The sequence below is a fragment of the Erinaceus europaeus genome, chromosome 13 (genome assembly GCF_950295315.1).
Source record: "Erinaceus europaeus chromosome 13, mEriEur2.1, whole genome shotgun sequence".
Classification (NCBI taxonomy): Eukaryota; Metazoa; Chordata; class Mammalia; order Eulipotyphla; family Erinaceidae; genus Erinaceus; species Erinaceus europaeus.
Window position 1 is genome coordinate 54813056 of NC_080174.1, and position 26554 is coordinate 54839609.

The 26554-nt window shown below is 39.6% G+C and overlaps 2 protein-coding genes across 8 annotated transcripts in view; one reads left to right on the forward strand and one right to left on the reverse strand.

The window, feature by feature from the left end:
- TTC39A (tetratricopeptide repeat domain 39A) overlaps positions 1-903 on the forward strand; it is a 63091-nt gene extending 62188 nt beyond the window's left edge. For all 7 annotated transcript variants that reach the window (XM_007538399.3, XM_060205910.1, XM_060205908.1 and 4 more), the window contains one exon: positions 145-903. In XM_007538399.3, coding sequence (XP_007538461.1) covers positions 145-268 — 124 coding nt within the window. In that variant the 3' untranslated portion in view covers positions 269-903. The remainder of the gene's footprint in view (positions 1-144) is intronic.
- A 10893-nt stretch (positions 904-11796) lies between these two features.
- The window catches only part of RNF11 (ring finger protein 11), a 31084-nt gene continuing 16326 nt past the window's right edge, over positions 11797-26554 (reverse strand). The window contains exons 2-3 of the mRNA XM_007538401.3: positions 15880-16049; positions 11797-13714 (exon numbers count right to left, since the gene is read on the reverse strand). Coding sequence (XP_007538463.1) covers positions 13543-13714; positions 15880-16049 — 342 coding nt within the window. The 3' untranslated portion in view covers positions 11797-13542. The remainder of the gene's footprint in view (positions 13715-15879; positions 16050-26554) is intronic.

Here is a 26554-nt window from a genome sequence, read left to right on the forward strand (position 1 = left end):
GGTGTACACCTTTTTTGCTAATCCCTACTGGGCAAGGCCCAGCTGAACACAGACAGGGATTTTAACCTCTAAAATCCTTCCAGAGCTGGTTGGCTCCACTGTTAAGACTGAAGAAAGAGTGTTCGACTTTCTGGTCTTTTCCAGGCAAAACTACAAGAATTACTCCATGGAGTCAAGGACACATTTCCGAATCCAGGCCGCCACACTCCAAGCCAAGTCTTCCTTAGAGAATGGGGCTAGACCTGTCATGTCATCGGTGTCCTTGTAGCTTTGTGCAACACTCCAAGGCTGGGAAACAGAAGACAGCTGGACAGAGCTGCTGGAAACATTTCAAAAAGATCCCCTCTCCCTACCTTGCCTTTGGGGTCCACTGGTGCTCCAGTGGGATGGCACGACACAGATAACTGTGCAGAAGTGAAACTGACATTTTCACCAGTGTGGCCAAAGGCCCTTGCCAAGGACAGAGCAGGTGGAGCCCACTGCCTGCGCTATCACACATACGGGTACTTGTTTTTCACTGTGATGTTTAAGAGAATGTATGAACAATTTACATTTTCCTTAGAAATACATTAATGGGATCAATAGTTGGCTTAAAAAAAATAATCAACAACCAACACCCTGTACATCATTCATTTAACCCATACTGACCTGGAGGAACATCTATGCCACCAAAAGCCAAACTGCTTTTCAGTCTTGAGCAAGTCCTTAGCTTTCAAGGACTGGAAGGACATTCTTAGCAGAGATCCTGAGGAATGTCATGGAGGGTCTGCACCTCAGGCTCCCAGGCCTTTGGGGGATGGATAGAGGTTGCACACAGACACCCACCCACTACCCTTCTTCTTACTCTTCATTCTCACTCCCTTTGTAACTTTCCAATTATAAAACCTCAAACACATCCTTTTAGAGAGGTAGTTTTCATTGGAGTCAGATTGTAGGAAAACCTGTTTCTACCAGTACGGAATGGGGATGCCAAAATCTGAGGGAAGGGGAGCTATGTAGCCCTTCTTGCACCAAAGCCAGGAATTTTGCTGGGGTCGGGGGGCTGTTTCTCTGTAACCAGCCTGGATCCTCCATCTATGACAGACTGAAACCACAGGTAATAATTTGATGTAAACATTTTCTGTACTTCACTCTGAGGTACTTATTTCCTGACAGAATTTTTCTTAGAAATAGAAGAGTATTCTTGGGCTATTGTGTATGTTTTAGATTTCTCAGTTAACAGAGTAGTATTACTGAAGTAATAGAACACACTTGAGACCATGCAACATCTATTTCAATAAAATATTTGTTGCTTAATTTCTTGGGCAGGGCAAAAAATCTGTTTCAGAAACCATATAGCCCATGTATTTTTTTTTTTGTTTTGTTTACATTTCACTTAGGTTTTTACTTAAGGTTAGACTTGAGGTTTACAAAATTAACTAAACAGTTTATTAAATTTAAGGTAGTAAACACTTCAGACTTTAAAACTTTTGATAGACAAATTATGCTTAGAAAGTTGAGACAAGTTTTGTGACAATGCTTCTCAGTAATTTTAGTGCCAGTTTAAGGCCAAATTTGTTGTGGATTAATTTCCCACAAAGAGTTACAGGATAATCTGGTGGCCCATGTATTTTAAAATTAGCTTTTAAAAATGTTATATTAGGTGTCTAATACTTTAAAATGGCACTATTTCACAGATAAATTTGGTCTCTGGCCTGTTCCAAAAAAGTGTGTGTGTGTGTGGTGTGTATTTGGCACTGAGCATCATTCACACAAGGTAAAAGTCACTGGAGCTCAACAGAGGCAACTTTAAAAACTTATGTTGTGGGGGGCCAGTTGGTAACGCATGTGGTTGAGAGCAAACATTATAGTGTAGAGATTTGAGTTCAAGTCCCCAGCAACCACCTGCAGGGGGGAGGCTTCATAAGTGGTGAAACAGTGCTGTTGGGGGCTGGGGAGGTAACATAATAGTTATACAAAGATTTTCATAGGAGGAAGATAGCATAATGGTTATACAGATTTTCATGCCTGAGGCATCAAAGGTCCTAGGTTCAATCCCTAGCACCACCATAAGACAGAGCTGAGCAGTGTTTTAGCAAAAAGTAAATTAAAAATATAAAATGGTTACATAATGCAGTGGCTATACAGAAAGGCTTGCATGCTTGAGGCATCAGAGGTTGAAGTTTAAGCCCTAGTCCCACCAGAAGCCAGAGGTAAGTCTCTCTGGGAGACAAAAAAAAAAAAATTATATATATATATATATATATATATATATGTATATGTATATGTAATAAAAACTTACTACTGCTACAGCATAGTAGTTATGCAGAAGATTTTATATGCCTAAGGCTCTCAGGTCCCTGGTTTAATCCCTGACACCATCATACCACCATAAACTTGAGTTTAGCAGTGCTCTTGTTAAAAACAAAAGCAAACAAAAAGTCATGCTACCTTCTTGGTCTCTAAAAGTACCTGGGTTTGCAACTTCTGGAACTGTTTGAATAAGAATTGAGTTCAATGACCAACAGCGAGGTTTACCTCTCACCATTCAATGACAGCATATTTCAACTTAACTATTGCCCTGGTGGAAAAGTCATTGCAGTGCATCAATACTTATCTGTGGAACCACAAGTCCACAACTACATGTATATAGCTTCTTTTTTTTTTTTTTTTTAACCAGAGCACTGCTCAGCTCTGGCTTGTGGTGTTGCGGGGGACTGAGTCTGGGACTTTGGAGCCTCGGGGCATGAGAGTCTCTTTTCATAACCATTATGCTATCTCCCCACTGCCCAATATAGCTTCTGTAAAGAAACACACACACACCTTTGCTAGGGGGCTGAGTGGTTTATGTACTGACAGTCAACTAGTTTCCTGTTACTGCTAATCTGTAAAATCATAGGTTTTAAGTAAAGATCCTCTTTTGCATTAACAACTGTCAGCAGAGATGCTGTAAAGAATTCTCATTCTGTTAGAATTAGGAGATGCTCTCCATAGAGCAAACACTTTGTGAGCTCTCTTCCCCAAAGCCTACATGCTGGGAGACACTGATTTCTAGCACAGTGCAAGGTGAGAGGGGTGACTAGAGTCAGGCCTTTGAATGCATGCGACATTTTGTGGCTTGCTCCACAGAATAGAAGGCCACCTACCTTGCTCCACAGAATAGGTCACAGGATACCAAATATGCTTTGCAAAACTGCAGTTTGTGAAAAAAAAATTAACTCCATGTTTATCACAGGTCAATTTATTAATTTTATGCCAGGGTGATTTCCTTGTTAATGTTTATTGTTGCTGACTTCCCAGAAGCCTTCGTTAATTAGCTTTTACTTCTGTTGCCCTGGCTGCAGTTTGGCTGATAAATCTGTAGGGGTGCAGGGCAGGAGATATTCACCCAGTATAGTACATATTTTACCATGTGTGAGGGCCTGGTATCAAATCATCACACAAGAGGACCTGCACAGGAGAAGCATCACAAATGGTGGGCAGTGCAGTTGTCGTTTCCTTATCAATCACCTCTACAAACAGACATTTGCTGGGAGCAGAACCTCAGTGATAACCCTAGTGACAAAAAAATAGCAGGTTTACCTCCATCTACCTGCAGCTTGAGATAGTCTTATAAACACATGTATGTGAAAGATGGTTGATGAGAATGTTGGGTATCTGACAACACCATAATCCTCATACTGAGGCCTTTGAAGGTAAAGCTTTTGCTATGGTCTTTTTACTTTTTCCTCATTTGAGCCATTTCTGGTCGCTTCTCTAGTCTTACAGGCCTTTACAGCACTTCTGCCCTGGCAAGGCAACAGACCAGATGGAATGAGGAGACCTGAATTCTAGTCTTGACTTTGCTATTGACCTTCAGTGTCACCTTGAGAAAGCATCAGTCCTCTAAATACCAGTAATTTGGGCTAGAGTTTAAGGTTCTTTATACTGTTTTCAACAGTTGTGATACTAACTCTGATGAAGTCTAGGTTTTTATCTCTAATATGACATAAAATAAATCCTCCTACCTTTTTTTGCCAAAGCCTTGTGTCCCCAAGAAGCTCAGCTAGGGTTGGGGAGACAGCATAGTGATTATGCAAAAAGACATGCCTAAGGCACCAAAGGTCCTAAGCTCAATCCTTACTTAGCACCACCATAAACCAGAGCTGAGCAGTGCTCTGGTAAACAAACAAAAACAAAACACAGTTTGGGAGGTGGCGCAGTGGGTGAATCATTGGACTCTTTAAGCATGCGGTCCTGAATTCAATCTTTGGCATTCCATGTATCAAAGTAACGGTCTACTTCTTTTTCTCTTCCTCTTATAAAACAAAAAAAGCTCATCTAGAAATTATAAGTTTCTTCAGTTTAGGGACATCTACTGTAGCCCAAGACACCCAGAACAGAAATACAGAGGAACTCAGTTGTTAGAAAGCAGTAATGAGACCCATGATCAGAACAGGCTGTGGCAACAGAAGATATACCTCTTGCCTCTCACTGGTCACAGATCCCTAAGTTGAGAGGGTGGCTTCTAGCAGTGTGCTAGTACCTATCTGCTCTCCCACAGTTTGGCAGGCTTCCTAATCTTTATCTCTCAAGTCAGAATGGGAGAGTTGCCAACACCACTATCATCACTCACAGCAAAAACCCATGACCTGACAGCAAAACCAGGACCCTAAAAGGCCAACGTCAACCCAAGATTTGGATGAGGTCCAACTGGGAGATTCCCAGCAACTGAAGAATGGCATATAGATGTTTCCAGAAAACCACAGCTGGCTGAATGCTAAAATCACTCAACAAGGGAATATAATCTCCAGAGTCACTCCCAAATTACCATCTAGGAGGATGGTAAGTGAACTATTATTCTTTTCCTTGTTTGCTTAAATTTTACGCTAAACAGTGTGCCAGCTGTCTCCTGATGTCCTTAGCACCATCAAACTAATTTAGTAATAAGAGGTGCCTGTGTGGTAAAAACCAAGCAGCAAATGTGAACTTCTCACCACACACACACACACACACACACACACACACACACCCTCGTGGGCTAGCATAGTTCATTTGAAATTTGGTACAAAGTTCATTACTTCCCAACAGGATTAACCCACAATCTCATTTGAAGACTTGAAAAATACATTTCTAAATGAGCCAACTATGATTTGCTTCTACTGTATAAAGTCAACTATTAAGTGACAAAGATGTAACAGAGCCATTCTTTTGGGAAGACACATAATTAATTACTGAGTGTTGCTATTCAAAAGTTGACATTCAAGTTTAATCAGACGTCTCACAGTTAACACCTCACAAATTACTGGATTGGGCTGTTTTGTTTTTTCTTCACATCATTAACACTTCAGAACACCAGACACCACATGCCCTGAGTAAAAGAATAGTAGTTTAAGAGCTCCCTGCTCCCTATTTACCAGTTGCTATTCTAGGTAACTTACATGTATCTGACTCTCTACTTCCCTATGATGTAGGGAGTATTATTATAATTTTACAGAAAACAGACATAGGTGAAATAACTTGCCTAAGATCAGAATCTATTAATAGAGCAGAAAGGAAGCCATGCAGTTAAATTCTAAAGTCCACATTTTTGCTGTTAGCCAAGCTGTGAATTTACCAGTTTAAAGTTTTTTTTTTTTTTTTTTTCCTTTTAAACCAAGCTGCTGCTCAGCTCTGGCTTATGATCGTGCAGGGAATTGAACCTGGGTCCTCTGAGCTTCAGGCAAGAGAATCTTCTTGAATAGGCATTATGCTATCTTCCTGTATGCTCATTTTAAAGTTAGATCTTATATTGACTCTCACACTTGTTAACGTTGAAAAGGCAATGACTAGTAAACTCCGTTAAGAAATTCATGAGTTGGGACACAGTTGGCATATGCCTGGGTGTCATTGTTTCCCCTGGTTGTCATGGTTTTTCCCTAGTAGAAAAAGGGCATACGTTGGACAATACAAAAATGACGACTTTTAAGCAACAGTATATGCTCAATAAAATCATGGAGGGATGTTAGAGAAAAAGGTATAAGCCAACCTCCAGTTTGAGAGGTAGAGTTCCATTCCAGACATTAGAAGACCAAAACCGATCTGAAGGAAGCTAGCTAGCAGGGACCTGGTATAAGATAATAAAAGGTAGGACTATTGGGAAACTCAAGAGCATATGATCCTAGAAGAATTTTAACTCTTTAAGTACTTATGTGCTGGTTGGTCATACACACACATCTGTGGGTCAAACTGGGGAAAAAAAATGTACGGAAAAAGAGGTTGTAGATGTCTAGCCAAGATGACAGATTAGAAGCCTGTTTGGTTTTGCTGCCACTACCACAACAAAAACTACAGCAGTGTGGGAGCAGATAGTATAATGGTTATGCAAGGAGACTCTCATTCTTGAGGCTCCTAAGTCTCAGGTTCAATTCCCTGCATCACCATAAGCCAGAGCTGAGCAGTGTTCTTGTAAAACAAAAACAAAAAACAAAACATACAGCATATATGGAAAAACGAGCACAGAAACAAACTTGGAGTTCAGATAAAAGAAAAAAAAAAAAACCTCCCCCAAATCCAGGCAATGAAGACCAATAAATGTACAACCAAGGCAAAAATTCATCTCCTGCTTTGTTCTTCAGCACCAGGCCAGGCATTTTGCTGCTGTAGACATCAACTCTACTGGGCTTTAATCACTGCCAGTTCTGGCTGCTTTTACTCCTACTGCCTGTGTGGGCACTGCCTCTGCCATAGGCACATACCTATGGGCATATACTACTATAAGTTGGTGGCATTTATGGTGGCAGCTGGGTCCATTCATTTCCAGTTCAACATGTACCAGTTCAGCCTACCAGATTCAGTCCCCGGGTCCCAGTTAGACTCCCCGCTATTGGGTTCAGCCTTCACCCAGTTCAGTTTGAGTCAGGTTCAGCCCATCCCTTGTTCAGCCTGTGTCTTGCATAGCTTACTGGGTTTCAGTGAGGTCCCCTACCTCTTGTGGCCGCCCTCTGCCTTAGCACCTTTGCAGAGACTTGCATATGGAGAAGACAACATGATTTGCTTGCAATGCTGGACCAAGACAGTATCTTGAAGAAAATCCTGAATTCAACAGAGCTGTATAAGTCTCCTACTGAAGATCTCATATAGTCCTGGAGATATTCACCAAAAAAGAGGAGAAGGGAAAGAAAAGGGGGTGGGTTGGGTGGGTGGGTATAGCCCGACTGGTAGAATACAGGACTTGCTCACCTATGGTTCCAGTTTCCATCCCCAGTGCCACATATGTCAGAGGAGTGCTCTGGTTTCTCTCTTAACATTATGCAGCTTTTGGATATGAACAGAATAAATGCTCCAAGTCATTGGTGGTCAGAGAAATGCAAATAAAGACAATAATGAGATACCACTTCACTCCTGTGAGAATGTCATACATCAGAAAAGGTAGCAGCAACAAATGCTGGAGAGGTTGTGGGGACAAAAGAACCCCTCCTGCAGTGCTGGTGGGAATGTCAATTGGTCCAACATCTGTGGAGAGCAGTCTGGAGAACTCTCACAAGGCTAGAAGTAGACCTACCCTTATGACCTTGTAATTTCTCTCCTGGGAATATATCCTAAGGAACCAAACTCATCCAAAAAGATCTGTGTACACCTATGTTCACAGCAGCACAATTTGCAATAGCCAAAACCTGGAAGAAACCCAGGTGTCCAACAAAAAGAGGAGTGGGTAAGTTGTGGTATGTATACACAATGGAATACTTACTCAGCTATTAAAAATGGTGACTTCACCTTTTTCACCCCATCTTGGATGGAGCTTGGAGGAAACATGTTAAGTGAGATAAGTCAGAAAGAGAAGGAATATGAGATGATCTCACTCATAGAAGTTGAAAAATAAGAACAGAAGGGAAAATACAAAGCAGAACTTGGACACAAAGCAGAACTTGCATTGTGTCAAAGTAAAAGATTCTGGAGTGGGGGAGAGGGTTCAGCTTCTAGAAGACAGTGGACCTAGTGGGGTTTCAACTGTTATGTGGAAAACTGGGAAACGTTATGCATGTACAAACTATTGTATTTCACTGTCTACTGTAAACCATTAATCCCACAATAAATTAATGATACTCTATATTTGCATGCACAGTCGACATCTTTTTATATAGTGTCAATTTCTCTCTAGTACCTTTAAATCTTTCCTTCCTTTTTTCCTTTTCTCATTACATGTAAAATTCTTTTGAATTTAATTTGATGTTTATTTATAAAATAACTTCATTTTTTGGTATTCCTTTAGTTATACTAGTGCTGCTTATTTACCTCTTCCTGCTTTTTTTAAAACCAGAACCTTTTTTTTTTTTTTTTTTCTTTTGGCTCAGCTCTGGCTTGTTGGGGACAGGGGATTGAACCTGGGAAACTGGAGCCTCAGGCATGGAAGTCTGTTTGCATAGCCATTATGCTGTCTCCCCCACCCACCCTATCTTTCTTTAGCATGCATTATTTTCCATGTTTCTTCTTACATGAGTGAAAATTCATTTTGTAGTGTTGTACATATTTCATCCATTTTGCAGCAACTTTTTTTTAATGTCTTATTTCACATACTGGAAATTGTTGCTACTTTTTTTTCCCTTTTCTGCTACTTTCCTTAAAATACATTTTGCCTGAGCATCTTGCATTCAAATTTTGTATTATTTACATTTGGATGATGTGGTTTTTCTAGGACAAACTAAGAATGGCCTGAGGGGCTTAGTGGGAGACAGACTGCCCAGCCTTCCATGTCTAATAGCACATACACATTTGGGGGTGGAACTGGGGCCTCATGCATATGCAATTTCTCTGCTTGAGGCCATTTATTTTCATGCAAATATAGACAGAGGGGGCTGGGCAGTGGTACACTGGTTTAAGCACACACATTACCATGTGCAAGGACCTGGGTTTGAGTCCCCACTCCCCACCTCAGGTACTGGGATGCTTTACAAGCACTGAAGCAGTGCTGCAGGTGTGTCTTCTATTTTTCCCCTCCCCTCTCAATTTCATTGTCTCTAGAGACAGAGAAAAGGGGAGATACTGTAGCATTGAAGCTTCCTCCATTGTCACAGCACCTATGTTCTCGAACCTGGCTTGTGTGCAGTGAAGCAGGCATCCTAATCAGTAAATTCTCTCTGGCCTTCATTTCAAAATCATAGTTTTAAAATAAAGTCTATTATTTGTCTTTGATGCATTTACACTAAAGTACTACAAATGGACTCTTGAGAAATTACTGATAGTCAATACCCAACTGTCCACATGTCTGAATTATGGCAAAGAAATTTTTATTCTTGTTTATTATTATTTTCAGTCTTAGAACCACAGACAACTCTGCTGTTGACTTATTATTTTTTAAGTGCTTACTTGTAAAGGAACATTGCATGTAGAAAATCTTACTTCAATGTCCAGTCTATAACTTCTTTTTATCACACAGTAGACACTGATAATACGAAGTCTCTACCTGATTTAAATGATTTTAATGTCCTATAAAGGACATTCACAGAATTTAACAGTTTTGTGTGAATCAAACTATGAGTATCTAGAAGCATTTCAAGTTAAGTTTGCATTTTAAAGGAAATTCTTTTTCTCCCAAGCTAGACTTTTCAGACATTTCAAATCCTACAGCCAAACTTAAATATGTCTAGCTCAAGTCTATACATGTTGTGCTTATTATTTGGCTTTAGCAATTTTAAAGCAGTTGTTTCAAGGTTAGATGATATTAAATCTCAACCCATATTTTCTCCCAATATTCATAGAAATGTTAATTAGGTTTATACATGTCACCTCTTTTCATCACTGTGTTCACTACTATGGTCTACTTTATTCAGATGGGGGAGGGGATAGTGAGATAGCATAATGAATCAAAGGTCCCAGGTTCAATCCCCAGCACTCATCCTAAGTCAATTGAGCAGTGCTATGGGATGGAAGGACCTAGGGAGAGATGAAGAGTGGGAGAGGGAGGAAGGGAGGGAGGGATGGATGGAGAGAGGGATGGAGAGACAAGCAATGATACCATAGCACTGAAGCTTTCTCTAATAAGATGGGGCCAAGTTCAAATCAGAGTCATGCAAAACACGATACAAAACAGGGATACTATCCCTGTGAGCTATCTTGCTGGCCCTACATGCCTACTTTAAAGATCAGATAGTGGGGGCTGGTTAGCACACCTGGTTAAGAGCACATAGTACGAAGCACAAGGAATTCAGTTCAAGCTCCTGGCTTCCCACCTGGAGTTGCTTCACAAGTGGTGAAGCAGGTCTGCAGGTGTCTCTCTCTTTCTCTGTCCCTTTCTATCTTCCTCTCCTCTCCGTTCTAGCCAATAAAATGGAGAAAAAAGGCTGCCTGAAGCAGTGGATTCATAGTGCTGGCATCGAGCCCCCATGATAATCCCGGAGGCAAAAAACAAACAAACAAAAAACCAAAAAACATAGCTTTGAGGAATATTCTCATTTAATTAACTCTAACTTGAACCCTTTACAACTGCAGTATAATTTTAACTTAAAGCAAATACTGCTGGCTTTTAACATGTTATAGAGAGATAAAAATTTAAAAATACAAAGTACAAACACAGAAGAAAGCATTTAACTCAATACGGCCCCTTCAACATGACTACCAAACTTCAATGAATCTTGTAATAGTAATAAAGCAAGACTAATAGTAATGTAGACAATGATATATATATATATATATATATATATATATATATATATATATATTTTAAGCTCATTTACCAGTTTTAAGATCTAGAAAAAAAAGTCTAACTACAAAGTTTGATGACACAGACATCATCTTTAAGTAGAAAATATAGGGTAAAAAGGACATACCACGATCAGAAGCAACCAATAGCACAGCTATATACAAGATACTGGGTACTGTACAGCAAACCCTAACAAAAGGACTTTTCAAAGTTAACCCAATTACCAATTAATGTGATGATAACATTAACATGATTGTCTTTTGGAACCCTAAGACAGCAGGAACCTCACATCTCCACTATAGAGCCTCTACTTCCCCCCAGTCCTGGAACCCTTGGATAAGGCCCACTTTCCCGTATGCCTCTCCCAATCCATATCAAATAATCACAACCTAACCAACGCAACGATTGCCACCTCAACATGCTTCACTTCAGACTGTGTCCAGATACTTCACATGTGGAATGACAACCCTTCAGCTTCATTACTCGGGTGAGACCTTTCCTTTCATAGTATACTCTAATTTCATCTCAGGTGGTTCACTTTCTAACAAAGTCCCAAAACCTAGATATAGACCAGGTTCTGTGAGAGAGAGCATATGTTCACACGTATCTATAAACTACTGCAAAATATATACCTGAAAGCAGAAGTACACTAAAGTTTGCAGTGAGTACCCCCCTAACACTTCCTCTCCACTATTCCAAGCTTTGGGTCCATGATTGCTCAACAATTTGTTTGGCTTTGTATGTTAACTCTCTTTTCAGTCACCAGGTTCCAGATGTCATCAGGATGCTGGCCAGGCTTCCCTGGACTGAAGACCCCACCAAGGTGTCCTGGAGCTCTGCTTCCCCAGAGACCCACCCTACTAGGGAAAGAGAGAGGCAGACTGGGAGTATGGATGGACCAGTCAACGCCCATGTTCAGTGGGGAAGCAATTACAGAAGCCAGACCTTCTACCTTCTGCAACCCACAATGACCCTGGGTCCATGCTCCCAGAGGGATAGAGAATGGGAAAGCTATCTATCAGGAGAGGGGGTGGGATATGGAGATTGGGTGGAGGGAATTGTGTGGAATTGTACCCCTCCTACCCTATGGTTTTGTTAATTAATCCTGTCTTAAAGAAAAAAAAAAAGGACATACCACTGAAATATCGCACAACTTCAGGTGTTTTCTCCAAATTTGCTTTATGTAATTGGGTGGATATAAATTAATGAACAAAAACTTAAGCAAGATACATGTAACAATTTGACAGAACTTGATAATCTAATTACTTTTAGTTTTTCTCAAATTCATCATAAGTCTTTCCATCATGGGGCACATAAGAAAATTAACCAACATATGGATACTAGTCAAATCTTTAAGTACTTATGACATACTAAATTCCTCTATAATGCAATTTACAAAGAACCTTCAAGATACTTGTGTTTTGTATGTAGAAAAGTGTTACAGTCAAATATTGAACTCAATACAAAATAATAAACATTTCTGATTTGTTAGGTTGAGACTGCTTCTCCTTTTGCTAATGAATGAGTTTTAGCTATAATATCAGACTTTAACAAATAAGTCATCTTTAAGGAGGACAAAAAAAACATGCTAAGTGGGTAAAATATAACAACTACATCTTTACTAGACCAGCTCTACCTCTAATACCTCAGAAGCTTAGAGATTAGAGTGTTTCAATAAATGCAAAATAATAATAACGGAGAAATTCCTTCTTTGAGATCACAACTATGAATTCACGTGGTTATACAAATTCTGTGTCTGTGTGCAAAATATGAAATACATTTATTTTAATTCTCTCTGCTTAGACTTCTCAGTCAGCTAGCAGGACTTTCTTTTCCGAGAAACAGACTGAGATGTGTTTTATATAACTTCAATAACCTCAGCACTACAATAATGTGAGATGCAGTATCCTTTTGCTATGGTTCAAGACAATAGGGAGGGAGAGGTCACTGGTTCAAAAAAAAAAAAAAAAAAAAGCAAAACTGAGAAACTTTTCTCAGTTTTTCCATGGTGCCACTTTCACTCTTACATATGCAAGTGGCATAATTCAAACTAAGTAAATCAAAAACTTATTATTTAAAATTTACTTCGACTTTAATTATCACCTTATTAACAACCAAAACAATCAGATAAAACACACAGGAAAGGGTATTTTAAACCCTCTTTACTAGAATTGACTTCTTGACACATTAGCTCATTTTATATAGAAAAGGGATAGTGCATCTCAGTTTGCTCACAAGCTAGGAGATCACTTTGAATTCCGCATTTCCTAACTGCAAACAGATATAGCACTTGTAACAGGTTATAAATAAACTGGTTTTCAAGCATAGAGCCAGCCCCAACAATAATAGTACACTATTTAAAAAGACCTAAGGCAATGAATTCCATTTCCAATGGAAAAAAGAACTGTGCAAACAAGCTTAAAACTACTTTTTTTTTTTTGTGCCAGTGTTATAAAATGTAGCTTTTAATAAAACCTTGACCCAAATGCCAGCAACTTCAGAAAAGAATTTGGGTGGATTTGGGGGTGGGGTGGGGAAAGAAAGTTATTTCACTTAGGAAAAACAACCACTATCTTTTTCCTAATCTTCAACACACACAATTTAAACATATACAGCTGCTGTGACACTTTACACAATTCCTATGTACTGGAGCAATAACAAGATCTAAATACAATTATATTTTTAAACACTGGGTCAAGGCTTTACATAAAAATACCAACCTACTTTCCCCTCTAAGTTTCTAAAATATCACGTACTTTTCCCCACCATCTGCAGCCATTCAGGAATCTTAAGGAAACTTTTGTGCATGATCTTAATTCCTAATTCCTGGCTCTTTGGGCTCAGTGACAAAAGATCAAAACCACCAAAAATGATGGTTCACTTGAAGTCAGACGAGAGACCCTGGCTCAGTTAGTCTCGTAGGATGAAAGCAGTGCTGCATCAACTGGCTCCATGCAGGAGGGGCAGGTGAAGGATCTCATCAACCAGTCATCTATACAGTCCAGGTGATAGATGTGCATGCACGGCAGGAATCGAATTGGGTCCCCATAAACAAAGTCCATCATACAGATCACACACCTGTTGGGGGTGGAGGGGAGAGAAATCAGAAAACAATTTTAGAGAAGTGGCCTATATTTAGGATACTCTTTAAAAATATCATTACAAAGACAACATTAATCTGAATAGATAAAAAATGGCTTGTCATCATTCCAGCACCAAATTGTGTTTTCCCTAATAAGTTTAATCTATTTACACCTCTTATTTAAATACTTATGGGAATTTGCAGAGCATCAGTGTAATTAACTGAACAAAGAAAAACGAGGGGTGGCACACCCGCTTAACCACACATAGTACTATGCACAAGGATAAGCACAAGGATCTGGGTTCCAGCCCCACCCCCACCTGCAGATGGTCTGCCTCACAAGCTGTGAAGCAGGTCTGCAGGTGTCTACCTTTCTCTCCCTCTCAATTCTCTGTCCTATCAAATGAAAAGGTGGGGGGGGGGAGGATGAGGAAGACTGCCAAAAGTGGAAGATTTGTAGTGCCAGCACTGAGCTCCAGCTACTGGAGGAAAAAAAGAAACAAATGACATAGATCTAATTCATTGTTAGAATAGTACATGAAGAACAGCTACATATTATAGAAAATATCTGAAGGGGAATGTGATACTCTAGGCAGGAAACCATCAAATCAACTTTATTTTTCTTTCTATTTTATTTGGATAGGACAGAGGGAAATTTAGAGGGGGGGATAGGTAGATAGATAGATAAATAAGATAGATAGATAGACAGACAGACAGATATACACACCTGCAGACTTGCTTCACCAAGTCTCCCCCCCCCCACAAATCAGGACTAGGGGCTTGAACTCAGGTCCTCACACATGGTACAGTGTGTGCTCCACCAGGTGCACCACTGCCCAGCTCCTGAAATCAACTTTGTTTACTGACATCTACTGTATGCCTGAGAATCTTAGTTTTCATCTTAACAGCTATATGTAAAAACAGCCAATGATTTCAGCTTACTTAGTAGAAGTAGTACTGTAAGCTAAAGATCTCTTCACCAACTTCAGTTTCAATTTCACTGCACTTTTACACAGGTTCAAAAGAAACCCAATTCTGTACAGTTTCAGAAGTTAGTATTATAGACAGAAATATTTTAAAGGTTGGTCCAAAATGATGCTACGGCTCAAACAGACTAGCATCAGTAAAATAGATTGTTCTTCTAAAAGGAAGATGGCTACCCTCATTAGGGATTCCTAGATTAGCTAGTGAGCTCTGAGGACAAAATCTCCCCAGCAGTACGATCTTAAATTCAACTCATCATGGTTAATAAAATTATTTTGCAAGTTAAGAAATACACAATTTTACTTAAGTCACTAAAAAACCCTGAGCAAAAGAATATATTGGCCGCATAACCAATCCCACAATCAACTATATTTCTAATGTTGTTTTATGGTAAATAAAGAAGGCTATAGCACATATCTTTGTAAATAAATAAAGGTCAAGGAGTGGGGTTGAGGTGCACATTTGAGGACAGATATTTAGAATTAAGTGTCACAAAGGGGTACAGACATGAAGGTCTTACATTTCGAAAATCAGCTGACTGGGGAACTGGGGAATGTTATGCATGTACAAACTATTGTATTTATTGTTGAATGTAAAACATTAATTCCCCAATCAAGAAATTAAAAATAAATAAATAAATAAATGAATGAATGAAAATCAGCTGACAAGGTCACCAGCCTTGTTGGTTCTAGTTCACACTTAAGATAGGTGAATCATTCTTTCCCCTCAGCAGGGCTATCACTAGAGCTCAGTGCCATCACGACTCTACCACCATTCCTGGCAGCACCATTGTTTCCCTTGTCTTTGCCCCCATTTGACAGAGTGCTAAAGACAGACAGGAGTAGAGAGAGGAAACAATTGCAGCTCTCCATTACTATTCATGATGTCCGCCCCCACCTCCAGGTGGGGAGTGGGGTTTTAAACTTGGGTCTTCACATGGTAATGTGTCTTCTACCAGGTGCACCATCACCCAGCCCACAAGTAAATCAATTTTTACTGACATTATTAACCAAATGAACATAGGTAACACACAAATTGGTCAGAATCCACTTAATACATCTAAATCCTCTTACATGAACTGATTATATTATATACCTGGCTTTCAAATACAAGAGACTTATTTTTCAAAAGATCTCTGATGAATCTCTCAAACACAAATACATTTATTAACACTTACTCCCGGATCTTTTTTTCTGACCCATCTCTTCCAGGATCATAAACTCCTTTAGGCAGATGTTGTATAAGGCCTATTCTTTGAGCTATCCTAATTTGTTCCTCTTCAGTCAGCTGAGTTGCTAGGCGAGTCTGGCTAGGTGTTGGATGATAGACTGGAACTGGAACTTGTTCCTAAATTTTGAAAATTTTGGAAAAAGATTAATTTTAATATTTTTGACATTGCCATAACTTCACCATTCTGAAGCAACAATTTTCAGACAGAGAAGCAAGAGTCACCACACAAAAGTGTCTTCCAGTGCCATATGGTACTCCAGAGGATAGAATCTGGTCATGCTCATGGCAACGCAATCACCTTCCCAGGTGAGCTGTCTCAAAGTCCCTGAAAAGGATGATTTATTTTGCCCTGAGGATTACTGCTGTGGCTTAGTGCTTACATGGTTGTACAAAGCCATTCCCAGTGACCTCCCATTTTCTTTTTGACAGAGGATGAGAAACTGAAATTGAGAGGAGGCGGGGACCAGGGGCTTGAATTCCAATCCCTGTGCACTTAACCAAGTGTGCCACCGCCTGGCCCCTCACAAAGTTATTTTTTAAAATGATTATTTCTTTTTCTCTTCTCTTTCCTTTCCTTCCTTCCTTTTTCTTCTTCTTTCTTTCTTTCTCTTTCTTTATTTTTCTTCCAGGGTTATTATTGCTGGGCTCAGTGCCTGCACCACGAATCCACTGCTCCTGGAGGCCATTTTTTCCCCCTTTTGTTGCCCTTGTTGTTGTAGCCTTGTTGTGGTTATTATTATTGCCATTGTTGATGTTCGCTGTTGGATAGGACAGAGAGAAATGGAGAGAGGAGGGGAAGACAGAGAGGGGGAGAGAAAGACAGACACCTGCAGACCTGCTTCACCAGGTGAAGCGACTCCCCTGCAGGTGGGGAGCCGGAGGCTCGAACCGGATCCTTACGCCGGTCCTTGCGCTTTGCACCACATGCACTTAACCCACTGCGCCACCGCCCGACCCCCTATTTATTATTTTTTTACCAGAGCACTGCTCTCAGCTCTGGCTTTCAGTGATGGTGGGAACTTTGGTGCCTCAAACATAAAAGTCTGCATAACAATTATGCCATTTCCCCAGCCCACTAATAAATGTTCACAACTATTAATGTAGCTCTTTATATGACTGTAGAAAAACACTCCAATGTCACTTTAAGTAATTGTATTTACAATTATAAATACAAATTATACCTCAGTAAAATTTAACTGGCCAATAAAATTTAATCAAAAAGTGGACATAATAGATGAAGTAATACAGTAGAGGTAAATTTAACTTTTTAGAAAGAAAATTCATGTGGGCCAGGTGGTGGCACAACCTGGTTAAGGACATACATTACAGTGTGCAAGGACCTGGGTTCAAGCTCCTGGTCCCCACCTGCGGGTGGAAGCTTCACAAGTGGTGAATGAAGCAGGGCTGCAGGTGTCTCTCTTCCTCTCTATCTCCCCCATCCCTCTTGATTTCTGACTGTCTCTATCAAATAAATAAAGATAAAAAGGGAAATTCATGTAAGGCCAACTCTCCCATTTCATAGGCCCACACCTTTCTACAGTCACACATTACTGACATATTTGGAATAAAATTTTGCTTTTCCTCTTTTAACTAAAGATTTATTTATGGGGAGGGAGGCAGTGAGAGAATCAGAGTGTAACTGACAAATACAATGTTGAGGACTGAACTTGGGGCTGTAAATTTTATAGAGTCCAACACTTTACTGACTACACCATGTCCTGAGTCACAAATCTCCCTCTTTTGTCAGCAATTTCCATTTACCATGACTGACTGCAAGGAGATTCTGTAAATTAAGCAATCTGGATTTTGTTTGTTTGCATTACTGTGAACGGACAGTGCACGGAAATGACATCTTAAGAAAGCCATTAAAACAAGGCATTTCTAGTAAATGGGTGACACAATAAATTTTATCATTTTACTCTTAGAATTTAAGAATTTCAAAAGAATTCCTGTAAGACAGATTTAATTACTGATAGGAAAATAAACTCCATAGTCCAATCATACTTTCATCTCTTTCAGTCCTTCATCTGGAATTACTGCAGGCTACTTGAGGTAGCTCTTACTATAAGGTCGTGAGAAGGAATTCTGGTGCTAAAGTTCAGAAAGTTATTTGAAGATACCAAAGGACATTTTATAGAGACAACTCAGTGGTGGTGCATAGAATTTGCAATGCCGGAGAGTCTAAATTTGGTCACTGCCACTACCACGAGCCAGAGCTCAGTGGTGCACTGGTGCAAAGTGCTTAAACACATGGTACACACAATCAGCCCTGCCTCTTTCCCCAAATATTAGAGGACAGAGTCTCCTGTGCTCACTTTAGGATTTCTGTTCTATAGGGTCACTTTGTAAAAAACAAACAGGGAGTCAGGTGGTAGTGCAGTGGGTAAAGCGCAGGTGGCTGCAAAGTGTAAGGATCGGTGTAAGGATCCCAGTTTGAGTCCCCAGCTTCATCTCCTCCTGCTGCTCTGTCCCCTACATGGACCTATTATCCTCCCAGAGATATCTCACTTCCAAGTTTCAGACAGAAATTTTCAACCAGGGAGTCAAGCTATAGCGCAGCAGGTTAAGTGCACCTGGCGTGAAGTGCAAGGACTAGCATAAGGATCCCGGTTCGAGCCCCCGGCCCCCCACCTGCAGGGGGACCGCTTCACAAGCAGTGAAGCAGGTCTGCTGGTGTCTTTCTCTCCCCGTCTCTGTCTTCCCTTCCTCTCTCCATTTCTCTCTGTCCTATCCAACAACAACAACAACAACATCAATAATAACTACAACAAGGGCAACAAAAGGAAATAAAGAAAAAAGAAAAAAAATCCAAAAAAAAAAAAAAAAGTGTGGAGAGTCAGGTGGTAGCACATCGGGTTAAGTGCATGTGGTACAAAGCACAAGGACCTGTGTGAGGATCCCGGTTCAAGACCCCAGCTCCCCATCTGTAGGGAAGTGGCTTCATAGGTGGTGAAGGAGCTCTGCAGGTGTCTTATCTTTCTCTCCCCCTATGTCTTCCCCTCCATCTCTCTGGCCTATCCAACAACAACATCAGTAACAACAACAATAATTACTACAACAATAAAAACAAGGACAAAAAAAGGAAATAAATATTTAAAAAAAAAGAAAGTGTGTTCTGGCAACAGTGGTTATATACTGGTCTGTCAGAAAAGTCATGACGTATTTTTGCATAGAAAACCAGAATTATGTCATAATTTTTTGGGTGGTGTTGCACCTGGTTAAGCACACATGCTGCAGTATGCAAAGGTCCTTGGTCTGAGTACTGGGTCTCCATCTGCAGGGGGAAAGTTCTGCAAGTAGTGAAGCAGTGTTGCAGGTGTCTCTCTTCCTCTTTACCACTCCCTTCCCTCTTGGTTTCTGCCAATCTCTATCAAATAAATAAAAATTAATAAAAAAAGTCACACCATTCCCATCACCAGAGCTGTGTGTACCCAAGATCACTGATATGGATTGACTTTAATATCTATTTTGTCTACTTTTTCTCTTTTTTAAGATTTATTTCTCATTTTTTATCTTTATTTATTGAATAGCAGCTTCCAGAATTCGAGAGGATACACACACACACACACACACACACACACACACACACGTGTATATATATAGAGAGAGAAAGAGATAACTGAAGCACCACTGCTTCACCACTTGCAAAGTTTTCCCCCTGCAAGTGGGGGACCAGAGGCTCAAACCTGGGTCCTTGTGCACTATAATATGTGCAACAAGGTGCACCACCACTGATCTCTTTTTCTATGGTCGTACTTTCATTTCCTAAGTTGCACCGACACCTATTACTACCTCTGAGTGTCCTTCCTTCTCAGATTAGTGAACAGTACCTGGCTTCATGACTTTTCTAACAATCCAATAGTACTTGTGTCTGACTTTTCCCCTCATGACTACATGACTGAGTCAATAGCTCAACTGGTACTGAGTACTGGACTTGATTGTCTTGAGTCTTTCACTTCAATCCCCTTATGTATGCACCAGAGTGGTGCTCTGCTTCTCTTTGAAGAAACTCTTTCTCATAAAATACATCTTTGTAAAATAAAACCCCTGAAGGTATTAACATTTAGACTATTTTCATTATTTAGTAGTAAGAAAAATGTTTTGCAAATAGAGATGCTGTTAAAGGCCAAACCCTGTCCCCTCAAATTTACATGTTGAAGTCCTAAACCACTCCACTTCAGAATGTGAAATTTCAAATGTTGCTATTTTTGTCCAGGTCTCTTCTCTTGTCTTATATTCTTTACCCTCTAAAATTATCATCTAGATATAAGTGATCCACAAATTCATATTCCAATATAGATCCCTCTTTCAAACTTTTCCCAGCCTTCCAATTTTATATTTCAAAAATACCTCAAATTCATTATGTCCGAAGATAAATCCCCCTCCAAAATCTGGTACCATTTCAGGCTTTCCCTCTTCTCATTATCCCCATCATCTACTGCAGTGTCATAATCTTATCTGACTACTATTTCCTAGTAAACATATACTTGCCCTATGGGTTTAAATTTTGTAAAGATGGTGATTCACAGCAAGAGAAGCCAATGTACTTCAGATAAATTTATTCTTATTGTTTTCTTAAATCCTTCACAATACCAAGATGATACAAATGCTTTGTTTGCCTTAAAAGGAAGGAAAAAATTTTAAATGTGCATTAGGAAAAGTCCAGAATAATGGAAAGAGGGAAGAATAAGAAAGAAACAAAGGATTATAAAACATGCTGAGGCAGAGCAAAGGAAAGACAGGATCATTCACATTAAAAAAAAAAAAAATCAAGGTCTGATGAGAAAAGTCTCTGAAGCATTCCAGTCACGTATTAGTATAAAATAAAGCATTAGTAAAATGATGAATGTTCTGAAAAGTATAATGGTCCCAATTTAGGATGTTTTTAAGCCAAAAAAAGACAAACAGATCCAAGTATATACATGTGCACCTGAAAGGCACTATATTAAAAAGGTGAACTCAATTTAGGGAATATGATATAATTTCAGAAACTAAAACAAGGCCATGAGGAAGTGCCTAAATAATGTGCTGAGGGTGGAAATAGTACAAGTCTGGATGGTGGAGTGGGAAAAATAAATTCACTGCTAAAGAATGCAGCCTATTACCAAAAGCTGTATCCTTTCTTTCTTCCAGTAGGAAATAAGAGTCAGCTCTTCTGATTTTCTCCTTACAGTCTTAAAAGCTGTTGCTGGCACCACCCGCTCCCCAGCTGCAGTCTCCTACTGGGATTGTTTTCTCTGAATTTTGCCAGACTGAAACTTAAGGCCATAAAGTGGAGGATTTGAAATAGATGTATCAATGTATATTCTAACTCTGAAAGAGACCCAATCCAAAGAAAAGAACCAATCCAAACAAATAACCCAATAAAACCTCGTCAAATTTAGCATTAATATTGTACCTGAACAACAGTCAATAATTAGTAAAAAAAAAAAAAAAAGAATTAGGAAAAATAGTTTTCTTTTTTTTTGTTTTCTATTTATGATACCAAGTAATGACAGGTTACATTTCATGAGAAAGTGTGTAAGTCAGAGCAATATGCGTGGAAAAAAAAAAAAAGCAGAAAGCATTACCAAGTCATTAGGTAAGCTTATTTACCCAGCTTAGCTCAAGACAGCTGAAATCAAGGTCACATTTTGAGCTTATGCACCAACTATTTCAGCATTTCTTGAACACACAACCACATTTCAGATATTTTTTTTAGGCAAACAACACACACACACACACACACACACACACACAGTAAATTAAACATCACTAACACACCAACAGCTCCTACTATCCCATCCATTCTCAGTGAACCCAGAGGTTAAATCAACTTTTGATGACTGCTGACTGGCAAAGTGATGTTGAACCAACAATATCAGCACTTCTTTCATAATAGGAAAGTTGAAATGATTAACCTAAAACATCATGGAGCAACCAAGCAGTCAGGTATAAACTGAAATCATAAGGAAACTTACAGTCTTAAAGACTAAGCACAGAGTCGGGTGGTGGTGTAGTGGGTTAAGAGCAGGTGGCACAAAGCACAAGGACTGGCATAAAGAAATCAGTTTGAGCCTCTGGCTCCGCACCTGCAGGGGGCCACTTCACAAGCGGTGAAGCAGATCTGCAGGTGTCTATCTTTCTCTCCCTTTCTCTGTCTTCCCCTACTCTCTCCATTTCTCTTTGTCTATCCAACAATGACAACATCAACAATAACTATAACAATAAAACAACAAGGGCAACAGAAGGGAATAAATAAATACATTTTTTTGTTAAAAAAAAAGAGACTAAGCTAAACAGTCAAATGAAAAACCATGAAGTACTAGGGTAAGAATAATGGGAGTGTGTGACTCCTATATTAAATTACCTGTTCTTTCTCACGGAGCAAACTGGTTTCCAGCTGAGGAAGTGAAGCCTCCTACTAACAGAGAATTGCTACCCTGAGGAAGACCTCCAGGAGACTTGTAGGTCACAGATGTTCCTGGTCACTTAGTGAATGGGTATTATCAGAGTTACACAGCCATCATCACAATTTTTAAGAACTTATTAACTCCCCAGAAAAACTGTACACCCACTAGTCGTCAATCATTCTCTTCCTCTTCCTGTGTATACCTGCCCTAATTTACTTTGTCTATAAATTTGCTGGTGTAGAGTCATACATACTAATGTGGCCTTTGGTGGCTGGCCTCTTCCCCTCAGCATGTTTCACTCTGAGAACATGTAGCATGTGTCAAGACCTCATTTCTTTTATTGCTGCATTTAGTTAGCCATCAGCTGATGATATCTGGACTATTTTTTTGACTAGTAAATATATTTGTGTGTGTGTATGTGTGTTTGTAGATACACCGCTATGAGGGCTCATGCACAAGTTTCCATGTGTTTTCCTTTCTCTTGGATATACACTGGGTCATATGATGACTCTGTATTCAATTTCTTGAAGAACTGCCAAAATGTTTTACAAAGCACCATTTTATATTCCCACCTGTGTATTAAGTTTCCTTACAATTTCTTCATATCACTGTTTAATCTTATTTTTGTTATAACCAATCCAGTGGTTTTGATTTGCATTTCTAATAGCAAATGATGTTAAATACCTTTTCGTGTGCTAGCTGACCATCTTTTTTGGAGACATGTCTATTCACATACTTTACTCTTAGTTCTCCCTACCTCACCAGGACCCAGGTTCAAATCCTCAGCCACTAGATGGGAGCACTATGCAAAGAGGAAGTTTCATGACTGGTGAAGCACTGCTGTGGTGTCTCCCCTTTGTCACTATCTGAAAAGAGTCTGCCAGGAATGGTGAGTTACAAACAAGTGTGAAGTCACAACATCACAGATTCTTTACTATTTTCAAAAATTAGGCTTGGGGCCTAGGAGAAAGTGCATGGGACTTGCATGTAAAAGGTCCCAGGTTTGGTGTAGGGGGTGCAGCAGGTTGCATATGAAGAGCTCACCTAGTAAAAAATAAATAAATAAATAAATTGGGTTTTATCCTTGAGTTGTAAATGTTTTGGGGTCTGGAAAAAAAATCAACCCCTTATCAGATAAATGATTTTCAAATCTTTTCTGGCATTCTATGGACTGTCTCTTCATTTTACTGATGACATCCTTTGAATCACAGGTTTTTTGTTTTGATGATGTCAATCTTATTTTTTGGTTACTGTATCTCACTATATCTAAGAAAGCTTAACCTTTAATCAAGGTCATGAAGACTTAATGCTATAGCTTCTAATAGTTTACAGTCTTGATGCTTACATTTAGGAATATGAAACCAACATATAACTACATTTATATGTAAGCACACACTGGGGTGTGTTAAAGGGCACACACATTGCAGTGCATAAGGACCCAGGTTCAAGCCTCCATTCTCCACCTGCAGGGGCAAAGCTTTGCAAGCAGTGAAGCAGTGCTGCAGGTGTTTCCTTCTCTACCTCTTCCCTCTCAATTTCTGTCTCTATCCAAAATAAATAAGTAAATAAATATTATTTTTGCATATTGTGAGGAAAAAGTACTTACTTCACACACTGTACAGGGGTATGTAGGTGTTCTAGCACCATTTGTTAAAAATTGGTTTGAGAAGACCTTTTAAAAGCCTAAAAACATTACATTTTAACAAAAGATTTTTGCCTAGAAACTTTGTGAAACATTGGGTGGAGGTAAAAGAAATAATAACCTTTTAATGAAACAAGCAGTGTCTCCTTAGGAATAGATCAAATAGTTTTTTTTTTCTTTTGTCACTAGGGTTATCGATGGATCTCAGTGCCTGTACAACGAATCCACCAACAGCCATTTTTCTCTCTCTCCTTTGATAGGATAAAGAGAAACTGATAGAGTAGGGAGACAGAGACATAGCACAGCACTGCTTCACCACTCCTAAAGCTTCCCCATGGTAACTTGAGTGCTTAACCAGGTGCACCACCATCCCTGACCAAATAGTTTTTTTTTCAAAGATTTTATTTATTTATTAATGAGAAAAGATAAGAGGAGAGAGAGAGAGAGATTACCAGACATCACTCTGGTACATGTGCTGCCAGGGACTGAACTTGGGGCCTCATGCTTGAGGGTCCAATGCTTTATCCAGTGCTCCACCTCCTGGACCACCCAAAAAAGTTTTGTTGTTGCTGCCCGTTATTGTTGTCATTACTGTGTTGTTGTTGGAAGTGCCATGTGCGCTTAACCCGCTGCACTACTGCCCAAATAGGTTTTTTACACCTTCTAGTCGTATCAGCTATTACAGCCTACACACTTGGTTACTATTTCCTTTTTTTCTTTTTCCATTTCTTCCTTTCTTTCTCTCTCCCCCTTCCTTTATCTTTCCTTCCTGCTAGGATTTTGCTGGGCTTTGAGCCTGCATGACTCTACCACTTGTAGTGAACTTTTTTTTCTAGATAAAGGGGGATAAAGGGAGGGAGGGAGAGAGATAGACAGAGAGGGAGGGAGAGAGAGAGGAGAGACACCACAGCACTGCTTCACCACTTGTGAAGCTTCCCTGTGCAGATACTCGTGTAGCAGACAGGGCTCAAACTGGGTCCTTGTGCAAAGTGGGTAAAGTGGGTGAGTTATTTCCTGCCCCTCCCCCATTACTCTAGAATCCACTATTTATTCAATACTATATCTTTAATACTTGCTTTCTAATTGTTCATGTTGTTTTACAAATCATACTCTAAACAAGAACTACAGTGTCTAATAATGACCCTCTTAAAGACACAGATACAGAGAATCTCTGAGAGCACAGGAGCTCAACATTGAGAATGTATTAAGTAAATGGTGAGGTGCTGCTACTTGTCTAGCACATTACTCAGAATGTGCTGAGTGAGTATCAAGGCTGTAAGTAGGAATCAAATTTTGTCTTTAGACTTCAGAATCTATTCCAAAATCAGGTCATTAGGAAATTTTTAATTAGCAAGCAAAATAGAGACTTACAGAGCATGAATATGTTGAGTACATGCTTAATATCCTTCGATAGTGTATCAATACTTTAAAAAAAAAAAAAAAAGAAAAGCTTCCTAATCAAATCTCTGCTCTACAAATGTTAATAAAAGCTGAAGTTAAGAGCACTGAAGGGGGGTGGGGAATGGAGGAGGTGGGCAGTAGGCACCCAATTGACCCCCTGCTCCCCATTTATAGGGTGTCCCTCTTTCTCTCTCTCCATCTTCCCCCTCCCCTCTCAACTTGTCTCTGTCCTATCAAATAAGATAGGGGATGGGGGGAAAAAAAGGCAGTTAGGATAGTATAATGGTTACGCAAAAAGACTCTCAGGACTGAGGCTCTAAGGTCCCAGGTTCAATTTCTGCACCACCATTAGTAAGTGCTCTGGTAAAAATAAATATAAATAAAAAATTAAATAAATCAGAAGGAGAGGAGAGAAAAAGAAAGATTACTGCTTAGACACCAACTATTAAAATAATTCAAAATAACTCAACATTTGGCCTAAATAAAGCTATGCACACATCAGTCACTGATTTACTGTTGCTTTTCAAACCAAAACCGTTAGCAATTTACCTTTTCCATAAAATAGTCCCAGAGGAGAAACATCCCACCATTTTCTCTACTTCTATAACTATCAGGAATCAAGAAATTTACCGGGAGTCGGGCTGTAGCGCAGCGGGTTAAGCGCAGGTGGCGCAGGTGGCGCAAAGCACAAGGACCGGCATAAGGATCCCGGTTCGAAGCCCCGGCTCCCCACCTGCAGGGGAGTCGCTTCACAGGCGGTGAAGCAGGTCTACAGGTGTCTATCTTTCTCTCCTCCTCTCTGTCTTCCCCTCCTCTCTCCATTTCTCTCTGTCCTATCCAACAACAACAACAACAATAATAACTACAACAATAAAACAACAAGGGCAACAAAAGGGAATAAATAAATAAATATTTAAAACAAACAAACAAAAAAAAGCTCTTTAAAAAAAAAAGAAATTTACCCTGAGCTATCAAGAAATAATCTAAATACAGGAGGCTAATACAGATTAATAGGATATGCAAAAGCTTTATAAAATTAGAACACTGGGGCTGGGGAGGTACTATAGTGGTTATGCAAAAAGACTTTCATGCCTGTAGCACCAAAGGTCCCAAGTTCAATCCCAGCACCACCATAAGCCAGAGCTGAGTGCTCTGGTTAAAAAGTGAAAATAAATAAATAAATGAAT